We start from the raw sequence: 10744 nt of genomic DNA, 5'->3' as shown, positions 1-10744 counted from the left end.
GTGGGGAGGAGGGATATAGGGGTGGGGAGGAGGGATATAGGGGTGGGGAGGAGGGATATAGGGGTGGGGAGGAGGGATATAGGGGTGGGGGATAGTGGGTCTGGGGAGGAGGGATATAGGGGTGGGGAGGAGGGATATAGGGGTGGGGAGGAGGGATATAGGGGTGGGGAGGAGGGATATAGGGGTGGGTCTGGGGAGGAGGGATATAGGGGTGGGGAGGAGGGATATAGGGGTGGGGAGGAGGGATATAGGGGTGGGGAGGAGGGATATAGGGGTGGGGAGGAGGGATATAGGGTGGGGGATAGTGGGTCTGGGGAGGAGGGATATAGGGGTGGGGAGGAGGGATATAGGGGTGGGGAGGAGGGATATAGGGGTGGGGGATAGTGGGTCTGGGGAGGAGGGATATAGGGGTGGGGAGGAGGGATATAGGGGTGGGGAGGAGGGATATAGGGTGGGGGATAGTGGGTCTGGGGAGGAGGGATATAGGGGTGGGGAGGAGTGATATAGGGGTGGGGAGGAGGGATATAGGGGTGGGGAGGAGGGATATAGGGGTGGGGAGGAGGGATATAGGGGTGGGGAGGAGGGATATAGGGGTGGGGAGGAGGGATATAGGGGTGGGGGATAGTGGGTCTGGGGAGGAGGGATATAGGGGTGGGGAGGAGGGATATAGGGGTGGGGAGGAGGGATATAGGGGTGGGGAGGAGGGATATAGGGGTGGGGGATAAGGGGTCACTACGTCGTCGTTTGTATCTGTATGTTTTTGTATCGTTGATAAAATATCCAATAAAATCTCCTATAAAACAATATGAATCAGTCTTGTTGAGTGCTTCTACGAGAACAGTTGTTGACTGGACTTTAAAAGCAGCAGGGCTTTGAAGCCTCAGCTTTAATGGGCTCTGTACCATTTGGGACTCTGCGTTTTGTTCGGCGTTACTTCCTCTCAGTCACAAGAGATGTAATTTCCTCTCAGTCACAGAGATGTCATTTCCTCTCAGTCACAAGAGATGTCATTTCCTCTCAGTCACAAGAGATGTCATTTCCTCTCAGTCACAAGAGATGTCATTTCCTCTCGGTCACAGAGATGTCATTTCCTCTCGGTCACAGAGATGTCATTTCCTCTCGGTCACAGAGATGTCATTTCCTCTCAGTCACAAGAGATGTCATTTCCTCTCAGTCACAAGAGATGTAATTTCCTCTCAGTCACAGAGATGTAATTTCCTCTCAGTCACAGAGATGTCATTTCCTCTCAGTCACAGAGATGTCAGGAGCCCAGGCGAGATGGGAGGTTGGGGGTGAGGATTACGTTCAGAAGGCACTAACTGGGAGGAAGCTAATGGAACCATGCTGGAGAGAGAGAGAGAGGCAGATCAGAGCCCCTAATGTCCCACTGGAGTCCCAGTCTCCACCAGCAGGGGGAGCTATTGGGGGGGGTTGAGCCGATTAACTACTGAACAACGCAGGTATCCCATCCACCGTCTGGAGCGGGAGCCTTGGCGTCCAGCATTGGCTCTGAGGTGTGGGTGCCGTCCAGTGAGGCCCCTACTCCCTCACGAAGGGTCAGATCTCTGCCAGCGTGACCCGGAAGCAGTCCGCTGACCTCTCGATGGACAGGGTGAAGGTGTCCTCGTTGGAATAGTGGTCTATGATACTGTCATTCATGTTCACCAGGATCCTGAGGGAGAGAAGAAAAAGGTTCTCATTTCATAAGAAAAAAAAATTACATTTAAAAAACATTTGTACAAGCATAGAGGAATGACTCGCCCTCTGTTGTTCTGGAACGACTCGCCCTCTGTTGTTCTGGAACGACTCACCCTCTGTTGTTCTGGAATGACTCACCCTCTGTTGTTCTGGAACGACTCACCCTCTGTTGTTCTGGAACGACTCACCCTCTGTTGTTCTGGAATGACTCACCCTCTGTTGTTCTGGTAGATCTTGGTATTCTCGCGGGGTACTCCATACTTCTCTGAGATCTGTGAAAACAGTTACAGAGGATGTCACGATACGTGGCCGGTTTTATTACAGTTATCCTGGTTTCCAGTGTATCAACACTGAACAGAAATATAAACACAACATGTAAAGTGTTGGTCTCATGTTTCATGAGCTGAAATAAAAGATCCCAGAAATGTCCCATAGAGTTATGGTATGGGCCCCATGGTGGAGGTGGGGTTATGGTATGGACCAGGCGTAAGCTACGGACAACGAAATCAACTGCATTTTATCCGATGGCAATTTGAATACGCAGAGATACCGTGATGAGATCCTGAGGCCCCGTTGTCGTGCCGTTCGTCCTCCTCCATCACCTCATGTTTCAGCATGATAATGCACGGCCCCCCATGTCACAAGGATCTGTACACAATTCCTGGAAGCTGAAAATGTCCCAGTTCTTCCATGGCCTGCATACTCACCAGACATGTCACCCATTGAGCATGTTTGGGATGCTCTGGATGTTCCAGTTCCCGCCAATATCCAGCAACTTCGCACAGCCATTGAAGAGGAGTGGGACGACATTCCATAGACCACATCTCCCGGGTGGCGCAGTGGTCTAAGGCTGTGCCACTACAGATCCTGGTTCGAGTCCAGGCTCTGTCGCAGCCGGCCGTGACCGGGAGACCCATGGGGCGGCGCACAATTTGCCCGGCGTCGTCCGGGTTAGGGGCGGGTTTGTCCGGCAGGGATGTTCTTGTCCCACCGCGCTCTAGCGACTCCTGTGGCGGGCCGGGCGCAGTGCACGCTGACACCATCACCAGGTGTACGGTGTTTCCTCCGACACATTGGTGCGGCCGGCTTCCGGGTTAAGCGGGCAGCGTTGTGTCAAGAAGCAGTGCGGCTTGGTTGGGTCGTGTTTTCGGAGGACGCACTGCTCTCGACCTTCGCCTCTCCCGAGTCCGTACTGGAGTTGCAGCGATGGGACAAGACTGTAACTACCAATTGGATACCAGGACATATGGGAGAAAAATGAACAATAAAAACATTCCTCAGGCCCCAATCAACAGCCTGATCAACTCTATGCGAAGGAGATGTGTCGCGCTGCATGAGGCGAATGGTGGTCACACCAGATACTGACCGGTTTTCTGATCCACGCCCCCTACCTCATTATTAAGGTATCTCTGACCAACAGATTCATATCCTGTAATCCCAGTCATGTGAAATCCATAGATTACGGCCTAATTAATTAATTTCAATTGACTGATTTCCTGATATGAACTGTAACTCGGAAATATGTTTACTATTGTTGCGTGTTGCGATTATATTTTTTAGTTGTACTTACTGCTTCCAGCAAGGCCATCAGAGTGGGAGACTTCAACATCAGAGCATCAAACACCTCATCTGATTCCTTCCTCACATACAGCAGGACTGTAGACACGGGGAATAGAGAGGACGTATTATGGTCAATAGGGCTGGACACAGTTAGTTTGTTGATTTACAGAAAACCAATTCAGATGTCATTTGACTAGGCTTGAAACAAATATGGACATTTTCTTTATTACAGGAGACGTGACTGATGTTCCCTGTAGAGAGGAGACGTGACTGATGTTCCCTGTAGAGAGGAGACGTGACTGATGTTCCCTGTAGAGAGGAGACGTGACTGATGTTCCCTGTAGAGAGGAGACGTGACTGATGTTCCCTGTAGAGAGGAGACGTGACTGATGTTCCCTGCAGAGAGGAGACGTGACTGATGTTCCCTGCAGAGAGGAGACGTGACTGATGTTCCCTGTAGAGAGGAGACGTGACTGATGTTCCCTGTAGAGAGGAGACGTGACTGATGTTCCCTGTAGAGAGGAGACGTGACTGATGTTCCCTGTAGAGAGGAGACGTGACTGATGTTCCCTGCAGAGAGGAGACGTGACTGATGTTCCCTGTAGAGAGGAGACGTGACTGATGTTCCCTGTAGAGAGGAGACGTGACTGATGTTCCCTGTAGAGAGGAGACGTGACTGATGTTCCCTGCAGAGAGGAGACGTGACTGATGTCCCCTGTAGAGAGGAGACGTGACTGATGTTCCCTGTAGAGAGGAGACGTGACTGATGTTCCCTGTAGAGAGGAGACGTGACTGATGTTCCCTGTAGAGACGTGACTGATGTTCCCTGTAGAGAGGAGACGTGACTGATGTTCCCTGTAGAGAGGAGACGTGACTGATGTTCCCTGTAGAGACGTGACTGATGTTCCCTGTAGAGAGGAGACGTGACTGATGTTCCCTGTAGAGAGGAGACGTGACTGATGTTCCCTGTAGAGACGTGACTGATGTTCCCTGTAGAGAGGAGACGTGACTGATGTTCCCTGCAGAGAGGAGACGTGACTGATGTTCCCTGCAGAGAGGAGACGTGACTGATGTTCCCTGTAGAGAGGAGACGTGACTGATGTTCCCTGTAGAGAGGAGACGTGACTGATGTTCCCTGTAGAGAGGAGACGTGACTGATGTTCCCTGTAGACGTGACTGATGTTCCCTGTAGAGAGGAGACGTGACTGATGTTCCCTGTAGAGAGGAGACGTGACTGATGTTCCCTGTAGAGAGGAGACGTGACTGATGTTCCCTGCAGAGAGGAGACGTGACTGATGTTCCCTGCAGAGAGGAGACGTGACTGATGTTCCCTGTAGAGAGGAGACGTGACTGATGTTCCCTGTAGAGAGGAGACGTGACTGATGTTCCCTGCAGAGAGGAGACGTGACTGATGTTCCCTGTAGAGAGGAGACGTGACTGATGTTCCCTGTAGACAGGGAGACGTGACTGATGTTCCCTGTAGACAGGGAGACGTGACTGATGTTCCCTGTAGACAGGGAGACGTGACTGTTGTTATGACAACCACCCACCTCTCTTCCGGGTTTCTGGTTTGAAGTGTTTGGCAGGAGGAGGCGAACAGACGTGCTCCTCATCAGGCCGTGCCACCCTCTTCATCGCGACGCCCCTGAAACACAGGAAGACATCAACAGTGGGAACGAACAGCCAACAGGATAGGATAGGATAATAGGATCCCATTTAAGGGTTTTAAACAGCAGCCAAATCCAGCAGCTCTAACTCCTCATCAGTCCTTTAAACGCTGTAAATGCAGACCAACTAGTGAGAAATAGTCACAGCATTGAGGAGGATTTCATTACACGCTGTTTTAAATAGAGACCTACATCAGAACGTGGCCATTATGTCACCATGGAAACGTGGCCATTACGTCTCCATGGAAACACACGGCAGCTTATCGAAGCAGCCACTGGAATGTGTGGATTTGATATTTCTCCTACCCTCTCTATCCAACCCTCTCTCCTGCCCTCTCTCCTGCCCTCTCTCCTGCCCTCTCTCCTGCCCTCTCTCCGACCCTCTCTCCGACCCTCTCTATCCAACCCTCTCTCCTACCCTCTCTCCAACCCCTCTCTCCTACCCCTCTCTCATACTCTCCTTTCTCCTACCCTCTCCAACCCTCTCTCCTACCCTCTCTCCTACCTTCTCTGCTACCCTCTCTGCTACACTTCTCTCCAACCCTCCTCACTACTACCCTTCTCTCCTACCCTCTCTCCTACCCTCCTCTCTCCTACCCTCTACTACCCTCCTCTCTCCTACCCTTCTCTCCTACCTTCTCTCCTACCCTCTCTCCTACCCTCTCTACTACCCTCTCTACTACCCTCTCTCCTACCCTCTCTCCAACCCTCTCTCCTACCCTGTCTCCAACCCTCTCTCCTACCCTCTCTCCAACCCTCTCTCCTACCCTCTCTCCAACCCTCTCTCCTACCCTCTCTTCTGCCCTCTCTCCTACCCTCTCCTACCCTCCTCTCTACTACCCTCTCTCATACCCTCTCTCCTGCCCTCCTCTCTCCTACCCTCTCCTACCCTCCTCTCTCCTACCCTCTCTCCAACCCTCTCTCCTGCCCTCTCTCCTACCCTCTCTCTCCTACCCTCTCTCCAACCCTCTCTCCTACCCTCCTCTCTCCTACCCTCTCTCCAACCCTCTCTCCTGCCCTCTCTCCTACCCTCTCTCCTACCCTCTCTCCAACCCTCTCTCCTACCCTCCTCTCTCCTACCCTCTCTCCAACCCTCTCTCCTGCCCTCTCTCCTACCCTCTCTCCTACCCTCTCTCCAACCCTTCTCCCCTACCCTCCTCTCTTCTACCCTCTCTCCTACCCTCCTCTCTCCTACCCTCCTCTCTTCTACCTTCTCTCCTACCCTCTCTTCTGCCCTCTCTCCTACCCTCTCCTACCCTCCTCTCTCCTACCCTCTCTCATACCCTCTCTCCTGCCCTCTCTCCTACCCTCCTCTCTCCTACCCTCTCCTACCCTCCTCTCTCCTACCCTCTCTCCAACCCTCTCTCCTGCCCTCTCTCCTACCCTCTCTCCTACCCTCCTCTCTCCTACCCTCTCTCCTACCCTCCTCTCTCCTACCCTCCTCTCTCCTACCCTCCTCTCTCCTACCCTCCTCTCTCCTACCCTCTCTCCTACCCTCTCTCCTACCCTCCTCTCTCCTACCCTCCTCTCTCCTACCCTCTCCTACCCTCCTCTCTCCTACCCTCTCTCCTACCCTCTCTCCTACCCTCCTCTCTCCTACCCTCCTCTCTCCTACCCTCTCCTACCCTCCTCTCTCCTACCCTCCTCTCTCCTACCCTCCTCTCTCCTACCCTCTCCTACCCTCCTCTCTCCTACCCTCCTCTCTCCTACCCTCTCTCCTACCCTCTCTCCTACCCTCCTCTCTCCTACCCTCCTCTCTCCTACCCTCTCCTACCCTCCTCTCTCCTACCCTCTCTCCTACCCTCCTCACCCCTACCCTCCTCTCTCCTACCCTCCTCTCTCCTACCCTCCTCTCTTCTACCCTCTCTCCAACCCTCTCTCCTACATGAAATCTTATTAAAATGTGTTCGTGTACAACCCCAGGAAGACTACGACACCTGTTTTTAATATTTTCTGTCAAGCGAGCACTTAGATATGGTCATTTTAACCTTTTCATAAATTCATAGAGTGTTTGGGAATGACGTAGAGTAAGGTTTTGTGAATGTAGAGTGAGAAAGTGGTCGTGCGTTTGGACAATTAAGACACTGCAGTAAATAAACCTTAATAAAAATATCTGTCTCGTCCAGGACCGGAGTCTACTGCAGACCGGTGGTTCATAGCCAATCAGAGCTACAGTAGGTCTATATGCAAATTAGCCATATGCCACACAAGCCTGTCATCATTCACTATGAACTGGACTGTGTGTTTACAGGCAGTAGGACCTGCCATCATTCACTATGAACTGGACTGTGTGTTTACAGGCAGTAGGACCTGTCATCATTCACTATGAACTGGACTGTGTGTTTACAGGCAGTAGGACCTGTCATCATTCACTATGAACTGGACTGTGTTTACAGGCAGTAGGACCTGTCATCATTCACTATGAACTGGACTGTGTGTTTACAGGCAGTAGGACCTGCCATCATTCACTATGAACTGGACTGTGTGTTTACAGGCAGTAGGACCTGCCATCATTCACTATGAACTGGACTGTGTGTTTACAGTAGGACCTGTCATCATTCACTATGAACTGGACTGTGTTTACAGGCAGTAGGACCTGCCATCATTCACTATGAACTGGACTGTGTTTACAGGCAGTAGGACCTGTCATCATTCACTATGAACTGGACTGTGTGTTTACAGACAGTAGGGCCTGCCATCATTCACTATGAGCTGGACTGTGTTTACAGGCAGTAGGACCTGCCATCATTCACTATGAACTGGACTGTGTGTTTACAGGCAGTAGGACCTGCCATCATTCACTATGAACTGGACTGTGTGTTTACAGTAGGACCTGCCATCATTCACTATGAACTGGACTGTGTGTTTACAGGCAGTAGGACCTGCCATCATTCACTATGAACTGGACTGTGTGTTTACAGGCAGTAGGACCTGCCATCATTCACTATGAACTGGACTGTGTTTACAGTAGAGTAGCCAGTCTTACTGTATGGTGTATTACAGTAGAGTAGCCAGTCTAACTGTATGGTGTATTACAGTAGAGTAGCCAGCCTTACTGTATGGTGTATTACAGTAGAGTAGCCAGTCTTACTGTATGGTGTATTATAGTAGAGTAGCCAGCCTTACTGTATGGTGTATTACAGTAGAGTAGCCAGTCTTACTGTATGGTGTATTATAGTAGAGTAGCCAGTCTAACTGTATGGTGTATTATAGTAGAGTAGCCAGTCTTACTGTATGGTGTATTACAGTAGAGTAGCCAGTCTTACTGTATGGTGTATTACAGTAGAGTAGCCAGTCTTACTGTATGGTGTATTACAGTAGAGTAGCCAGTCTTACTGTATGGTGTATTATAGTAGAGTAGCCAGTCTGTATGGTGTATTACAGTAGAGTAGCCAGACACTTACCCTTCCCTCTCCATCTATACAGCTACACTTACCCTTCCCTCTCCATCTATACAGCTATACTTACCCTTCCCTCTCCATCTATACAGCTACACTTACCCTTCCCTCTCCATTTAAACAGCTACACTTACCCTTCCCTCCCCATCTATACAGCTACACTTACCCTTCCCTCTATTAGAACTATACAGCTACACTTACCCTTCCCTCTCCATCTATACAGCTACACTTACCCTTCCCTCTCCATCTATACAGCTACACTTACCCTTCCCTCTCCATCTATACAGCTACACTTACCCTTCCCTCCCCATCTATACAGCTACACTTACCCTTCCCTCTCCATCTATACAGCTACACTTACCCTTCCCTCTCCATCTATACAGCTACACTTACCCTTCCCATCTATACAGCTACACTTACCCTTCCCTCTCTATTAGAACTATACAGCTACACTTACCCTTCCCTCCACCATCTATACAGCTACACTTACCCTTCCCTCTCCATCTATACAGCTACACTTACCCTTCCCTCTCCATCTATACAGCTACACTTACCCTTCCCTCTCCATCTATACAGCTACACTTACCCTTCCCTGTCCATCTATACAGCTACACTTACCCTTCCCTCTCCATCTATACAGCTACACTTACCCTTCCCTCTCCATCTATACAGCTACACTTACCCTTCCCTCTCCATCTATACAGCTACACTTACCCTTCCCTCTCCATCTATACAGCTACACTTACCCTTCCCTCTCCATCTATACAGCTACACTTACCCTTCCCTCTCCATCTATACAGCTACACTTACCCTTCCCTCCCCATCTATACAGCTACACTTACCCTTCCCTCTCCATCTATACAGCTACACTTACCCTTCCCTCTCCATCTATACAGCTACACTTACCCTTCCCTCTCCATCTAAACAGCTACACTTACCCTTCCCTCTCCATCTATACAGCTACACTTACCCTTCCCTCTCCATCTATACAGCTACACTTACCCTTCCCTCTCCATCTATACAGCTACACTTACCCTTCCCTCCCCATCTATACAGCTACACTTACCCTTCCCTCTCCATCTATACAGCTACACTTACCCTTCCCTCTCCATCTATACAGCTACACTTACCCTTCCCTCCCCATCTATACAGCTACACTTACCCTTCCCTCCCCATCTATACAGCTACACTTACCCTTCCCTCTCCATCTATACAGCTACACTTACCCTTCCCTCTCCATCTATACAGCTACACTTACCCTTCCCTCTCCATCTATACAGCTACACTTACCCTTCCCTCCCCATCTATACAGCTACACTTACCCTTCCCTCCCCATCTATACAGCTACACTTACCCTTCCCTCTCCATCTATACAGCTACACTTACCCTTCCCTCTCCATCTATACAGCTACACTTACCCTTCCCTCTCCATCTATACAGCTACACTTACCCTTCCCTCTCCATCTATACAGCTACACTTACCCTTCCCTCTCCATCTATACAGCTACACTTACCCTTCCCTCTCCATCTATACAGCTACACTTACCCTTCCCTCTCCATCTATACAGCTACACTTACCCTTCCCTCCCCATCTATACAGCTACACTTACCCTTCCCTCTCCATCTAAACAGCTACACTTACCCTTCCCTCCCCATCTATACAGCTACACTTACCCTTCCCTCTCTATTAGAACTATACAGCTACACTTACCCTTCCCTCTCCATCTATACAGCTACACTTACCCTTCCCTCCCCATCTATACAGCTACACTTACCCTTCCCTCCCCATCTATACAGCTACACTTACCCTTCCCTCTCCATCTATACAGCTACACTTACCCTTCCCTCTCCATCTATACAGCTACACTTACCCTTCCCTCCCCATCTATACAGCTACACTTACCCTTCCCTCCCCATCTATACAGCTACACTTACCCTTCCCTCTCCATCTATACAGCTACACTTACCCTTCCCTCTCCATCTATACAGCTACACTTACCCTTCCCTCTCCATCTATACAGCTACACTTACCCTTCCCTCTATTAGAACTATACAGCTACACTTACCCTTCCCTCTATTAGAACTATACAGCTATACTTACCCTTCCCTCTCCATCTATACAGCTATACTTACCCTTCCCTCTCCATCTATACAGCTACAATTACCCTTCCCTCTCCATCTATACAGCTACACTTACCCTTCCCTCTCCATCTATACAGCTACACTTACCCTTCCCTCTCCATCTATACAGCTACACTTACCCTTCCCTCTCCATCTATACAGCTACAATTACCCTTCCCTCTCCATCTATACAGCTACACTTACCCTTCCCTCTCCATCTATACAGCTACACTTACCCTTCCCTCTCCATCTATACAGCTACACTTACCCTTCCCTCTCCATCTATACAGCTACACTTAC

General features: G+C 50.1%; 1 protein-coding gene across 1 annotated transcript in view; it reads right to left on the bottom strand.

Annotated features, from left to right (window-relative positions):
* Positions 1-536: 536 nt before the first annotated feature.
* Positions 537-10744, bottom strand: part of LOC106592644 (grainyhead-like protein 2 homolog) — a 50219-nt gene continuing 40011 nt past the window's right edge. The window contains exons 12-15 of the mRNA XM_082972653.1: positions 4809-4903; positions 3269-3354; positions 1912-1970; positions 537-1672 (exon numbers count right to left, since the gene is read on the bottom strand). Coding sequence (XP_082828779.1) covers positions 1558-1672; positions 1912-1970; positions 3269-3354; positions 4809-4903 — 355 coding nt within the window. The 3' untranslated portion in view covers positions 537-1557. The remainder of the gene's footprint in view (positions 1673-1911; positions 1971-3268; positions 3355-4808; positions 4904-10744) is intronic.

The sequence above is a fragment of the Salmo salar genome, unplaced genomic scaffold (genome assembly GCF_965601325.2).
Source record: "Salmo salar unplaced genomic scaffold, fSalSal1 ptg000914l, whole genome shotgun sequence".
NCBI classification, from domain to species: domain Eukaryota; kingdom Metazoa; phylum Chordata; class Actinopteri; order Salmoniformes; family Salmonidae; genus Salmo; species Salmo salar.
This window is presented reverse-complemented; position numbering and strand designations above follow the sequence as displayed.